We start from the raw sequence: 16,342 nt of genomic DNA on the forward strand, positions 1-16,342 counted from the left end.
CTTTTGTTTGGTATGTTAGTTATTTATCTTTTATTCTTACCATATGAATATAATAAAGTACAGTACATGAATTGGATACAACTAAACCACCATCTAGTTGTCAGGTGTCTGATATCCTCGCAGGAAATTATATTATTGGGTAAGAATGATGGGGATGACCCGGGAAAAGGTCAGAAGTGGTCATGGGGATATCTCGGTTAGGCGGTGACAGGTGAGTCAAAGACTCGCCTTTTCTGGGTCTGAAGAGGAATCGTTTACTCGTAGTCATGTCGAACTAAAGACGTACTATATTGATGGCACTATAGCTTTATAACAAACGTGATAACTATGTCTTGTAGGTTCAACACTTTGGAGGCCGCATTGCATGGATCAACTTCATTTCTCATGTTGTGTGTTTCGTGTTTCGTGAGAGGGGGGGAAATAGGTCATTCACTGTGGGTCTATTAGTTTTATAAAACAAATTTTTTTTTTTTTTTACTATTATGAATAGTCAACATTATCCATTAGTTTTATAAGTACCTAGTAAATAAATGAGTGATAGGCTGATCAAACTTTCCCATTGTGGGAGTTCATGAGGTTAGTGTATCAAATAACTTCCACACAATTCGTTTTAACATGTTCAACAAAAATTGACCACTTGAACCAGGTCAAATAGTCAACCTATATTTTCGGAGAAATGCTACTAAGATCTTACATTACAACAAAAGTACACTTCAAAAGTTAAAATCGAAAAAAATATACGATTTATAATAAAAATTTATGAAAATAGAAGTATGAAACTTCATAACAAGATTAAAGTATGCAAGTTATCATAAAAAATAATAAATGTGAAAAATAATCAAGCTGGCTTGAACTAAACCGTCTGACAAAATGATGAGTCTATTTATATAAGCCAACGGACCAGACATCGGTTCAATTGATTAAACAGGTCTGTTCAAACCGGCTTTTAAAACACTAGCAGATAGATTCTGTCTAAAAATAAGATATAAATAACTTTGAGTTTGTTTATTTTACCCTTTATTTCAAGCTGTCTTCTTCACCGGTCAAATAAGTTTCTTTACGAGTTGTCTTAATTTAGAGTCATGATTAAGTGGGCAATAAATTACAATTGAGTATTTATTACAAATTTAATAATGTGTTAAGCAGATAGACAAAATGATGCGTGCATTTAGAGTATAATAATAAGAGTTATCGATTAGCAAATCTCTCTTAGATAATTTTTAATCGGTGGACAATTATGAGAGAAAGTCATGTATGATTTTTCATTAGGTGTCATACTTACATAAATTTCTTAATTTTTAGCAAACTATTAAAAATTATTCTTTATTTTAATCATCATTAATTAATAATAAAAAAATATTATTAGGACTTAGGTGGATATAATCTTTAATTGTCAAATAAACTTTTATTCTACATGGAATTTTGTCATTATTGTAATTATTATTCTTTTTTTATTTAGCCAATTCAGATAATGAGTTTCTACATATTAATGTAAATCTTAAGTTTAAAAAATTTAGTAATGTAAGATAATATAGAATGCTAATTTTTAATTTTAACTGTATTTATCATTATTATTTATTTTATGGTTTATTATTATTATTATTTATTATATTTATATATCTATATCTCATTATTGTACGGTTTAACAAAAATAAATCATACACTTTGTTAAGAAGATATGATTAGTTTTTTTCATGAAAAATTCAAATCTATACATATGTGGATTCTTAATTGTTTCAATTCTATTTTGTTACTTTGATCTTATCACAATTTGACTTATATATCATATCTCATAATACTATTTTTTAGCATTCGTTATGGACATAAATTATCTGTGCATCACACAGGTTTAATCCAGTTATTAATCTAATTCTAGAAAGTGATAATCAAGGAGTACTAGAGTTTTTTTTTTCTTTTTACACTTTTTGCAGTTCAATCCCCAATGAGAATTTATTGTGATATAATTTCTAGATATTGTAATTGTATTTGTACATGTATATTTTAACGTTTAGTGTTTTACTAGTCGTCTTTATTTAATATAATTAGATTTTAGACCTGTGTTCAACACTGGATACGAGTTTACGATATTATCAATATTAAATATAAAAGTTTATAATTTTGAAGATATACGGTTATAAGTGTTATACTTTGCAAGTTGTTGTACAGTAATCATAGGTTTGTCACTGTCATTATTAGCTGAGACATATGGATGGAATTGTTTGTCGTAATCATTCCACAAGCCACATGCTGTAATAATTTCTTTATAATAAAATTTTTTGAAACCAATTGTACTCATAATGTGATATTATTATGAAAGATAAATACGAATTGAAATATAAACATACTTATGATTTTGTACTTGACAAATCCCATAGCAAGCATAGGTTTATTTTCAATCACCTGTCTTATGATAATCAGATAGCAATTAGGATTGTTTTCATATTCTTTGATAACAATTAAGACTCTTGATTTGAGTGACAATTGTAACTTCAAATATTAATACGCAAAACTAATATATAAAAAAGGGGAATATTATATACCTATTTGATTGAGAGATAGAATAAATCTTGAATAAATTCATATTGATTTGGATTTAATAGTCTAGTAACTTCTGTTGTAAATCGTGTGTTGTTCTGTGATTGTTTCATGTTCTGTGATTCTTATAGTGTTTAGGATAAAAATATTGTATATCGTCATGTGTTATTATGTTTGAAATATGTATTTAGAGTACAAATTGTGTTTATATTAGATATTATGCTAAATATTAATATTTATAATTTATGAAAATCTAATCTAATATTTGTTAATAAGTCATTAGGTTTTGAAATAATCTATTATAGACAATATTTCATATATTGAAATTTTTTTAATTAATTAAATAATTGTAAATTTTAAAAAATCCTCTCAAGTTATGACTAAAAATAAATATAAATTAAGTATTCAGGACTAAAAGTGTCAATTATTGATGTAAAACAAAAAAGTGTAAATTAATGAGACTTTTTCTACAAGTTAATATAAATATTAATATAACAATATATTTGGATAATGATTACTGAGATTTTTAATATATATTTAATTTAAATGATGACATAAGTGATAGTTAATTTGATGAAATTAAGCGATTTAATTGATTAATTAGTCAATAGTTCAACTGTCCTATAATTTATATTAAAATTAAGATTAAGATATCACTCAAAAAAAATATATAATATTGGAGGTGATCAATGAAAGGTTCATAAACGATCAAGGTGTTTTTTAAGTTAAGCTAAAAAGATTTGTAAAACTTGAAAAAGGAAATTGTTTACCCACTTGTCCCAAAAGGAACGTTCCCCGTAATTTCATCTGGGTGTAAAAAGAGAAACATATGTTACCATATATCAATCCTAGCTAAATATCGATCTAATTGAAAAACGATGAAATAATTATTATCAGAGTTTTTCAAAAATCTGTATAAATATGCCAAGGTTTCACACTCATGAGAAAAAAATACAAGTGTGAATAGCTCCTTGTCTACCACGTGAGTCAGTATGAACGCAAGCCCACTTGAACATTATATTGACTTGATATTTAATTTGATTATTATAGTTATATATAGGTGTTTTTGTAATTGAAGAGTTGATAGTAAGGCCATTCCTTATAGCCCGTCAACCCTCCGTCCGACACAGCCAACGTCCCAGACGCTAGTCGCACCAGCTGTGTTTGGGCCTTTGTTCCGTGTTTAGGCGCAGCTGAGTGAATTGATGTGGGGTTAAAAGTGGATTATAAGTGGGGTTATAAAGAGGGGGTGTTGTCTAGAAGAGAGAGAAACTGATGAATAGTGATAAACGTATGTTGGAAGTAGGTTCCTATAAAAAGAGGCCTAATGAGTTACTTTTTATCACCGGTTATTATTTTTAGTTGTATATATAATTTGAATTTCATGAATTGGTTCATCAAATATAGATATTTCAACCACTTGGTTACATGGGGCCCTTTTTAGAGGTTTTGAGGGAGTGATTGTTGTTTTGAAGACCAGGTATCGAATCTTAATATTAATTGTCTCGGGCGTTTATCTCGTCAGATACGTGTGGGTTGTGTTATCACATTCTTGGTCTTTAGAGGTGCTTTCGTGTTTCAACTTCTAACATACTGTCAGCTTAGGTGTCACTGTTAAGGTTAGCAATTTTAAACAACTAACACTCGTTCTAAAAAAGTTATATTATCTAAAACTATATTAATATCTGAGTATTTATATTTTATAGACGTCACTATCTTTTGCTAATTTGAAAAATATCTAAAGAAAAATATACTTGGTCTTCCATAAGTGAAGATGATATGACTTGTAACCTGTGCAAACAGAGTTGAATGTGTTGCCACAACATAAATAGATGACGATATTTTTTGTTGTCATTTAAAACCCGTCATCACCATGAATTATTTTAGTTCTAATCATAATAATCAGTATTAGTAAAAGATTAAAGTATACCAATTTGTAAATAAATGACCAATAACACGTGCTACTGTTTTTGATCAACACAGCACTGGCCACTTGTTAATTCTCTTAAATAAGTAAATGACAGACAACTTACAACTCATGTGGAATGACTTGGTCAGAGGTTTTTTTATAAGTAAAAAGAAGCGAAAAATGTATCACTGTTTTTGATTCATCTATTATAACGTATAAGTTTTATAATTAATTTAATTGTACAAATCAATAATAAATATTGGTAGTAGATATATTAAAATTTATAATACAGATATCACCCCATAAGTAAATGGACTATAAGTTAATAAAAACATGAACATATTTATTTCATTGAAATTTAAATTTTATCATTAATTGGGTAGGTAATTTGGTAAACGCTTTGGCCTTTGGAATTCGATCCTCATTCCGTCCAAAGGTCGGAGTAACTATTATATCATTTACATAAAATCTGAAAACAACATCTTTCTACTTAGGTAGAATTAAGGTCTGACTTTAAGCTCTCTCATACACCGTCGAGATATCAGAGGCGGTTTTTTATTCTTAATATAACATGGTGACTTGAAAATTTAAATTAAAAAACCTTAATTTGCTTTTATTATCAATCGGTTTTGATATCGTGAATCCTCACAGACAACTTTTATTAGTCTAATATACCAAAATAATCAATAGTAATGAGGACGAAAAAAAAACTAAAGTATCATTTTTGTTTTTTACCAAGTACCTTTAATTATTGAAACATCTTGGAAGTTTTCTTTTTTTTTTTTTTATAATTTCGCTAGAAACTTCATGTCGCGATTTGACAACAATAGGTCTAGCATACATTGTTTTAACCGGGTTCGCGCTAGAGATCTCTCGAAGTAGAAATGTCTATTTCAAATACCCGATCGGGGGAAAACCCCTAATAATCCGTCCGAAGGCACGACGATTAATATGGGTAAACCCTGCTTTCTCAGACTTGAACCTGGTATACCCAAGTCAAACCCTCATAAAAAGACTTTCTACGTCTTTTTCAATGATTGAACACAAGACCTCTTGAATGTGGGATGACCTTTCATTGAGCTAATGCACAAGAACAAACATCTTGAAACTGTTAATCAAACTTTTATTAGCGATAATATTCTATAAAAAATTTTAATTTTTGACAAAATGTCAAGATCCTATGATGATATCATCGGTGATAAAACTTGAAATTTTAATGAGTCTAGAAGTCGATCTCAAAGAAAAAAATAATCAAAAAAGACCATCGAAATACATATAAATCTCTAAAATAAATGACGGATAAATCTACACACCTTAAAAAAAAAAATTAGAAAGAAATATAACTTTTCAATTAGTATTTATTAGGTAATGATATATTCTTCTAACTTATTATTTTAAAAATCCTTTAAATTACAAGATTATGATATGTTATAAAAATAAGAGATGGAAAGTTTTTCTAACATGTGCTCACTAGACATATTTTTAGAAGGATTAAATGAACTTAACATTTCTTAAAATAAAAACTTTTTTTTTACATAAAATAGTACGTTTTGTACTTTATTAATATCTATCTTATGCATTTATTTTTATTTAATTTATAGAAAGTTTTAATTCATTTACCACCCTTTATCAATCAGTTTTAAGCACTAAAATTTTTTTAACTATATTCTCATAATACGTCCCTTATTGCTTCAAATGCAAAACCTTCAAACACGGCGTCGATAACCACATGCACGGGGATGATAGCGTCATAGCATAAACTTGGTGTAACGTCATTTATTTTTAACCCACACGCACATAAAGCAATTTGAACAAAAATAGAGCTAACTATAGTATTATAAACTACTTTAGCGCGTGTTCGTGGAACTAATATACTTACAATTTTTGTTTTTGTATTTTTAGCAACCACTTGCTTCTTATTTAAAGTTTCTAAACTTTTAATAAATTATAATCATAATAATAACAATAAATAATACTCGTAATGTACAAATATTAGTAAGAGGAGTATTGATATAAAGGGTTGAAAATACTATAGTTAGATCTACACCACCAAAATACATTATGGAGTCATCCTCTTGGCCCAAGAGTTTATCTAGCAATCGAATGAAGGCCATTCAAGAACTCACACAAGGCCAAAAGTTGACCAATAAGCTCCGTGAAATGCTCGAGCAGCCCGGAAAGATCGAGGCCGACCTCATGTTAGTTGATGGTGTAGTGGGACAGATTTTGGGGATGTTTGATAACACCCTTTCAATCTTAAACTCTTCGAGTTCAAACGAGACTTCTCGCATCCCAACTCTGGAGAGGAGATCTCCAAATAGTTGGAATGATGACAAATCTGAAGATTCTCGTGAGAGTGTTAAGACTCCAACCACACCGGTTAGAGCTAAAAGAGGATGTTACAAAAGACGGTATGTGTTAGTTATATCGATCGCAATGATTTGTAACGGTTATAAATTACTCATATAATGTTAGCTTATGATTCTTACACATCACAAAAGTTATTTTACAAAGAACAATCATTAATTACTATGCTTATATTATCAAAATCGTAACAATATGATATATGAAGTACTTTTTATGGTGCAAAATATAATTCTTTAACTTAGTGTACATGAGATGATAAAAATACAATAATTTTTGTATAATTATTATAAGTTACAAGTTGTACATAGCAAACTGTACAAACATCTTATGATATGTATATGTTTATCAATTTATATGATTATATTATCAATTATATCTTAGTGTATATGGTGTTGCTAGTTTTGGATCTGCTTTTAATTTTATACTTACATATATATTCAACCTGATTTAATTTGTATTTAATTAGTTGCTAATTTTAGATATTATGTTTGATCAAATGTAGGAAAAGCTCCTCGACATTTACAAAAGTCATTTCTACTTTGATTGATGATGGATTTGCTTGGAGAAAGTATGGCCAAAAAGTGATTCTCAACAGCAAACACCATCGGTAATACGTAATATTTTAGATTTAGATTCAAGTAATAATATTACTCGTAATTAGTAGTAAATTTACATTCTATATGGATAAGATTTTCAAACTTACCAAAAGTAACCTTTCTCCAAATCTAAGCATAGATTCTTTGTTTAGTCTAGGTTCACTAAAGACAAATAGAGTTTGAGGTACCTAATTGTTGTTAAGTTGTGGTTTTATGACAGGTACACCAATAACATTTTTATTATCCATTTATTATTGATTAATTAATTAATTAATGGTGTTATTATAAACGTACATCCATATCCAAAAAAACACCGCTTCTACGACGCCTCTAGATCTATACTTGACATATAAGGCTTTGACCGTAATCAATGATAACTTTTAACCCGGCAATCACCTATAGACCTATATACATATCATATTAGGCGATCGCGTAAGATTAATTATACACCACTTATAAACCTATATATAGTCGGCGATCACTTAAACGTTTATGTCGCATGTAGGTAGTGTTTGCTAGAAAAAATAAATAAAGTATGTGAATAATAACCCTTTTTAAATTGGGCAACTAATATAAGTTAATAAAATACGCCATTTAACTTTGACTACATGAAATATTAATCCTAGCTTAGGCAATACTACTAAAGATTAAGGGTTATCTATCGATAATCCCTAATAAAACAAACTGCATGTCATCAATAAGGATATAAACATTTTTTTTCAATTTTTCTCGAACTAACCCTAAATATCCTAACAAATATATTTAAAATAGTTAAGTTTTGCACCTTATTATATTTTGCATCTAATCCTCTACTTATGTATTTAGAATGATAACTACGGTTAGATGTCTCATCGTTGTATCTAACAAAAATAACCTAAACAACTTGTATTACAGACATCTCACGCGTTATAAGGTGTTATCGCTGCAACGTATGGGCACACTTCTATTTGCTTTGTATAAGTATTGTGATTAATAAGAAATATATTTGCTAATTATTGACTTGTATATAATATATTGTTATTGAGCAGGAACTATTATAGGTGCACTCACAAGATTGAGCAAGGATGCCAAGCAACCAAACAAGTTCAAAAAACAAATGAAGAGCCACCTCGGTATAAGGTCACCTACCATGGAAAACATACTTGCAAGAATTTACTGAGATCTCCACAAATTATTTTGGAATCTCCAGACTCTAGCAATAACTCAATCCTTCTTAATTTCGAAACCAATACGTTCACCGAGAACAAACAAGTTAACCCTGCTGCTTGTTTGCCCTCGGCGACACAAGAATCCAAAGAAGGTGTGGCATCTCTAGGTTTGAAACAAGAGCAAGTTTCTTCATCGGATTATTACACACCGTGGGATTTGATGAGCACCCAACGATCACAAGTTCCATCAGAATCGACGTATATGATGTCATCGGGGTTTTATCATGAAGACATGATGTCATCGGGGACACTTTCCTCAATTTGTAGTGCCCATGACTACGAGATAGATGATATTCTTGGAACCACTGATTTTTGGTAATTAATTACTTTGGATTATATTTCGGATAATATTATGTTCAACATGTATAACTAGTTAGCTAGATGATAAGACAAATAATGTAACCTAGCTTCTTTCTATGAAATACATTGGAATATTGTTAATTATATTTCTGATGCTGGGCTAGCTCCTAGATTTATAAGATGGATCGGAACCTATATATTTATTCATGTATGTATATATATACGTTGATTGCTTGTGAAGAGGTCGATATATAGTTTTACAATTTTTTTTTTTTTTTGAAGATATGTGGATAAGAGAGAAGCATATTCAAAGATAATGGTCAACTATATACAAGTTTTATTTATAAGTTGCTTCTTTTTTTTTTTTTTTTTTTTTGGGAGGCTGACCTTATCTCTTCCAATTCTATAAGCAGGGGGAAGTGCCCTAACAGGAGGCTTCTAGCTTACCGTAGTCCATATGTATCATCTCTATTATCCATAGTAGTCATTCTCTTTGTTCAGTTGTATCTAACTTCTATTCCTTTCCACCATCAATCAGCATCCCTTCTTCAAGCAAAAACCAATCTCACCTGCAGAACCAATTTTTCATAATCTTGGTCTATGCTCAGCCATATTTATTTCCCAATTCTCTTTCAACTCCTCATAAGCTGTGCATTGTTTAAACTTTAAACTCAAAATTCTCAGCTTAACACACTCCACAATCTTTTCCTTTATTGTTTCTTTAGGGATTACAATCTTTTTGAATATTCTGCTATTTCTTTCCCTCCAAATCCAATAAACACTTGCAGCAAATACAAGTCTTTGTACCACATTCCACACCTTGCTTGGGCATTTAGAATTTATAAACCAAGTAACGATTTTCTCCCACTCATTTGGAATTTCACTCCCTTTAACTTTTTTCTTTACTTCCTTCCAAATCCAACTAGAATACTCACAATCAAAAAACAAATGGCAAACAGAATCACTTTGATTTTTGCAAAATACACATTCAAACTCATTCTCCGGATACCACTTAGCCAATCTATCCTGGGTATTAAGTCTACCTCTCATTGCTAACCAAACAACGAACGCATGGCTTGGAATACATTGAGTGTACCAAACCATCTTAGCCCACTGCACTTTTTTGCCATACTCCCTAGTATCGTTCCATACATTTCCAACAGAATATTTAGTCTCTACCCCTTTTTTATTAACCCATACTAATCTATCATCTAATTGATTCTCAAGATTAGGAACATCAACATTTGTCTAACTCTGCAATCCTTTCTTTCTACTCGGTTGGCCACTTCCATTCCCCATTACCAATTATATCAGCAACGGTGGCATTTTCCTTTAACTGTGCAACTTTTATCATAGAAACAGTAACATACTTACTCAACGGGCATAAGCTACACCACTTATCATTCCATATAGAAACAGACTTACCATTTCCAACTTTGTATAGACAGTGCTCTCTAATTATATCCCCACTCTTGAGCATACTTTTCCAACTCCAAGCATGTTGCCCATTCTCATTCACAACCCATATAGAATCCCCCTTTAGCCTCTTCATGTATATCCATTTGACCCATAATGAATCCTTCTTGGTACATACATTCCAAAGATGCTTGCTTAGTAAGACCTTATTCCAATCACCCAGTTGCTTTAAACCTAATCCCCCATAATCTTTGGGCTTACATACATCTTTCCATGCCACTTTTGCTTTCCCTTTGCCCAATTCACCACCACACCACATAAAACCCTTAAGTAAGTGTTCAATCTCCTTAGTGACAGTTTTAGGTAGTAAGAAAACAGATGCCCAGTAAATTTGCATAGAGCTCAATACAGAAGCCACCAATTGAAGTCTGCCAGCATAAGATAGACATTTATTTTTCCAGTCCATGATTCTTCTTCTTACCTTATCAATAAGATTAAGGGGCTCGAGGATTAAGGCAGGGGGATCCTATGTCCCCTTACTTATTCACGTTAGTTATGGAAGTTTTCAATTTAATGCTTAAAAGGTTGATTAGAGAACACAATGGATTCAAATATCATAGAGGTTGCAAAGATATGAAAATTACACATTTGAGCTTTGCTGATGATTTGATTGCAATGTGCTATGGGAACTCACAATATGCTAAGTTTATGAAAGAAGCAATAGATGAATTCAGTAGATGTTCTGGTTTATATCCTAATGTGGGAAAAAGTTCAATCTATTTTGGAAATGTAAAACAAGAGGTGCAGAATAGTATTATGGAGTTGTTGCAATTTAAAGTGGGTAAACTTCAGGTGAAATACCTTGGAGTTCCTTTGGTATCTAATAAGAGCATTGGTGTCATAGTTTTACAACTTGCATATACATGTTAGCAACTTATAGACAATCTACATCGTGCAACATTATCAATTAATTATTTTGTTTTTAAAGGTGAATTTTGTTGGAAATAAATGTGTCCAAAAATCATTTAATTGAAATATTTATTATGCCGTTGTATTTTTACACTAGTCATCTCTAAATAATCAAAATATACATTTTATGTCGATTAACTTCAATTTAATATTTATCATTTTATTATGAATCATAAATATATAATTTTTTTATTTTGTAAAAGGAGTTTGAGTCTATTAAATATAGCGTAACTTGTGTTTGGAAGTTGGAATACAAGCTAGCTAAACAAAATCGTAAACTAGCATAGTTGCATTAAGTAAATAAAGGAAATGATTAATTCTCATAACCAAATAGCATAATAATCCTACTAACTATGTGATTATGATATGTGAAAAAATCAGAAGACAACATTAGGAAAGAGAATTAGTGGATACCACATATTACCTTTTTAATGTATTAGGAGGATTTATCATTTTCCTTATTGAAATTATAGGCTTATTTGTTATGTATTCATCGAATTTTATCTAAAAGATATTTGTTTGAATAAATATAGTTTGTATAGACTAAACGTTATTGTTGTTTGTTTTTTATGGTGAATGAATGAATGGTAAGTGAATGAGAAAAATTTAGTCTAAGAATTTAGTAAAAAAAAAACAATACATCTGTAACTTTTAAAGATAAATTACTTTCTATGGATCAAATCAGAGAAAAACATATATTTGTAACTTGTTAGTTGTTACATTAAAACACTTTTTATTAAGTCACAAACAAGATCTATTATCTCCATCCGAGTAATAGGATGCTTGATTATGGCCTGTAAAAAGGCTTTTTATATATATAACCGTGACCCAAATAGTACAAGTATAATTGGGGCTCTCAACTATCAGCCCATTATTATACTTCACTATATGCCTCCAAAGTCCAATCCAATTCATCGCACCCGTTAGGTGTTAACGACTTAACGTGCATAAAACTTTTATGCTTTCATAATAAAATTCAGAGGAACCTTTTATATAGAAGGTAAAACCTTTTTATGCATATTATTAACATCGTAAAAGAAAGAGATATAAATTTTTAGGGAAACATTTATAAAAGTCTATAGCCTATTATCACATGCTTTAAATTTATCAAATAGAATAAACAAAACAGATAGGATGCCTATTCTTATAATCTTATTGCACTGTTTTAAGAACGACTGTTAGTTAGTTGTGGTTTGAACACTAGCAGTGACAACCAACCAGATATTATGCTAGAGGTTAGAACCCGAGCCCTGGAGACCAAAGGTGCGATAACACGACCCGCACGCATCTGAAGAGGTAATTCCCAAAACCATAGATAATTGAGATTCGATCCCTAGTCTTTAAGCCAACATTTATTCTCTCAAAACCCTTAAAGAGGATCTCAGGTAGCCACTTGATCTGAGATCAAATAATTAAATCATATACAATTATAAATCTCTTCAATTATTGTATTTTTGTTTATGACTGATATAGTTTCATTACGCTAATTTACTTGGGTACATTTATTATTGATACGGTTTAGTTATGTTAATTTATTTGGTTTAAATCGACAAACATAAAGGGTATATTTGGCAATAAAAACTTGGAGTTGGGGTTGTGGTCAGGGGTTTGGAGCTGGAACTTAGAAATGGGGCTAGGAATTGGGACTTCTATTTCAACCTTCTTCCACTAGCTTTTATTTTAAAGACCTTTTGGGGATTTTAGAATCTTTTGAGGGCTGAGGCTTTTAATTTAATTAATATGTATACCCAAACAGGGCTACCATAATAAATGGAGTTTCTTTTTAAAAGCTTGGGGCTTTTACTCTCCTAAAAGCCTCCAAAACCCCTTTACCAAGCAGACACAAAGTGTAACAAGATATATAAATTGAAGGTCCAAAGAAATAAAAACGAAAACAAGAGAGTGTTGCAAACAGTAATAGAAAACTAAGAGTCAAAATGTAATTTTTTATAGAAAAATAAAGAAATATTGGGGACATCCAATTTCAAAGCAACAACTCTTTTATAAAATAGGGATCCTTAACCAAAAGTATTTTGGTAGCTTTAAACAAGATCAATTTTGGGGCTTAGTTTCTTAACATATAAAGTAAAGTAAATGGGAAAAATAACGACCCTGCTGTTAGCTGTTGTCGGATTACTGGTCTGCTGGGCTGCTGTTCTGTTGATATTGTTGTCCTACAGGCTACATTGTATAGCAAATTTGTTATTTTATCTCAAGAGAAACAAATCAAAATTAACTAATAGATAGAAGTAACTCATGGATCAAATAGGTTGCAAGTCAAGTTCATATCATTTTGGACAATTAATAAAAACCCTCCTCTGGGCTTGGGATCGGCATATATAAACTAAAAGGCTTACAAATGGCAGAGTTAAAAACTTTTTTTATCTACTTTTTTAAGTGTATAAAACATAACAAATAATCACAGATTCACCAAATCACAAAAATCACTAATTCACAAAAAACTAGAAAGTTAAAAATCACTAACAATAAGGAAACTTAGAAAGTTAAAAATCACTAATTCACAAAAACCACAGATTCACCAATTCACAGAATCACGGAATGAAATTTAATAGAAATAAATCACAATATTCAAATTCACAAATTAATTAACATAAATGAGAATAAAAATTAATAAAAATCACAAAAGGTTAACAATGAACCTGTTGGTGCCGGTGTGTGTGTGGCACTGCCGTTGGTGATTAACCGTGTTGTCGCCACCGATTCAGATTTACAGAAAAAATAAATTGGTGAATTAAATCCTCTCCTTTTAATCCCTCGTTCGCAGTTGTAAACAACACCAAAACAGATTTTTTTAGGCATAAGAAGTTGAAAGCATCAGTGCATGGTTTTTGGATAATAGAAACAAAAGGGAATAAACTTACCCAAATATAAGGGTAGCAGGTGTTTCAGTTTCACTATAATCAAGAGTCTCGAACGTTGTCATTATAATTGCAAGCAGACTTTTCAATTTTCAAGAAGATGAAAATTTCAAGAAGAAGGTGTGTTTGGACTTCTTGCGTAACCCTTTTTTTGGTGAATATTTCCCTTTTTCTTTTAGTTGCTGCCGTTGCTTATATTATTTATTTGTTGAACATTAGCTTCTATTTTAGGTATATATAAAAACCCATAAAAAATTGAGGGCCTTTAGGTTTTAGGGGCCCAAAGCCCATGCTTGACTCCCTTCTATAGTGGGTCGCCCGTGTGTTTTATATATACTGAAAAGGCATACAAGGACGAATAAAACACTGTTCTTTTGAAAACAAATCATATGGTTATGGAATGCGACGACGATGGTGGTAATAACGTAGGGTGGTGGCGGCGACAGGTGGTGGTGGTGACAGATGGTGTTGGCAACAATGGTGGTTAATGTAAATGTAATCGATGTTAAAGGAGATAGTGTAGTTGTTCTATAAGTATCGAAAAGTTTATGTTTTAAGTTATTTCATTAAAAGATATTATAAGTATGTTATATGAAGATGTTTAAACTAATGAATAAAGAGTAGATATTTTTGATAATTCAGAATTGTACTGTGAGATTTGGGAAGGACTTTTCTTTTTTATATAAGTGTATATATATATAGGAGTTGGGTATTGTAAAACAAGTATTAAAGTAAAACAAATAAGACAAGATCGTGACCCTTAGATCATGGTTAAATTGATTCACGAAGATTCATAGAGCAATTGATGTACGATGATTTTAATGATGCACGGTGATAATCACTTAAAAAAAACCTATTGTTTTATTTGTTTTCCTTTAATACTTGTTTTATTTTACCTAAAACCTATATATATATATATATATTATATATATATATACTATTCTCTTTTTTTCTTTATGAAAGACATCTATATTACTACATAAATAATCTACCTATGTTAAAATGTCTTAATATGAAATTATGTTTTTGCCATTAATTAATTAATTTCCATACTAAGTCCTCTAACTTATAAATTTATACCCTAAACCTTCATCTTTTAATATATTTCTACTTCCCTTCCTAAACCTTCATCTTATAAATTATACTAAGTCCTCAATCCTACTACCGCCATCATTAGTCGCTGTCATCACCACTAGTCGATGTCATCACTAGACCGCCATCGCCACTACCATCGCATTGCTAGTTAAACTAAAAGAAAAAGCCTACAAAACCTCTCCAGGATTTGAATCCTGATTTACGCGTAAAACTTCTCTAAGTTTTATTGGTTATTCTCTATTAAAACTTTCCTTAAAAGGGTAGATACCATAATCGATCAAATTCACTAGCCGTCTAATGAAGACAAATAGAGCCAACTATAATTTTATATATAATAACTTGTATACTTTATAGCCAACTTGTGTGTAAAGCAGGGGATTTATCTGGATCTAGTTAGACAAGTTGGATGCTTAAGGTTAATATATAAGTTTATTCAGCTTTTCTAACGAATATATATTTATTCAATTAACATATGCCTTTTGTGTATTCTATAAAATTAATATCCATGTTTCTATAATACTCATAAAAAAGTATGCTTTGTTAGCTGTTAGCATTTTAAAATATATCCTTCAAGTGGATGCTTAAGCATAATGACTCAAGGCGATAGATACTGTAATGTATATCAATTAAATTTAATGACATTTTTTAGAAAGTGAGTAAAACTATTTCTTTTTCTACCATTTTACGCAAAAATTTAAGTAAAGGTGGAATGCGCATGTAAAAACATTCCTTATATTTCTAACAGTTAGATTCAGGTTCTTACTACAGCTTAACAATTTTGGAGGTTTCACACTTGGTGTTGTTGGCATAGTTCATATGGGAATTGATAATAGTATATTATTTTTAATTAATTTATCATATATATATGTACTAAAAGATACACATATTCGAGTTGTACCAAAAGATACATTAATGATTTTTTTTTTTTGATGGCAAAAATAAAATAAAAATAAAATAAAAATAATAAAAAAAATAAATTCATGATAATAATATGGTTCCCGTTCATTATCTTGATATTTTAGTCCTGACTCCTATATTGTTGGGCTTGTATTAGTTCTGCCATACTAT

The 16,342-nt window shown here is 30.3% G+C and overlaps 1 protein-coding gene across 1 annotated transcript; it reads left to right on the top strand.

Moving 5' to 3' along the window:
• Nucleotides 1-6,429: 6,429 nt before the first annotated feature.
• Nucleotides 6,430-9,059, top strand: LOC122608043 (probable WRKY transcription factor 70). The gene is made up of 3 exons (XM_043781125.1): nt 6,430-6,855; nt 7,314-7,418; nt 8,436-9,059. Exons 1-3 carry the CDS (start codon nt 6,506-6,508, stop codon nt 8,932-8,934), a joined length of 954 nt encoding a protein of 317 aa, XP_043637060.1. The 5' UTR covers nt 6,430-6,505; the 3' UTR covers nt 8,935-9,059.
• Nucleotides 9,060-16,342: the final 7,283 nt, after the last annotated feature.

The sequence above is a fragment of the Erigeron canadensis genome, chromosome 7 (genome assembly GCF_010389155.1).
Source record: "Erigeron canadensis isolate Cc75 chromosome 7, C_canadensis_v1, whole genome shotgun sequence".
Taxonomy (NCBI): Eukaryota; Viridiplantae; Streptophyta; class Magnoliopsida; order Asterales; family Asteraceae; genus Erigeron; species Erigeron canadensis.

What these genes read in the sequence shown, in the direction of transcription:
- LOC122608043 (XM_043781125.1), top strand. Translation starts at nt 6,506, where the DNA reads ATGGAGTCATCCTCTTGGCCCAAGAGTTTATCTAGCAATCGAATGAAG. An exon ending in AGAGGATGTTACAAAAGACG is followed by an intron (nt 6,856 to 7,313) that starts GTATGTGTTAGT and finishes GATCAAATGTAG; the next exon opens with GAAAAGCTCCTCGACATTTA. An exon ending in CTCAACAGCAAACACCATCG is followed by an intron (nt 7,419 to 8,435) that starts GTAATACGTAAT and finishes GTTATTGAGCAG; the next exon opens with GAACTATTATAGGTGCACTC.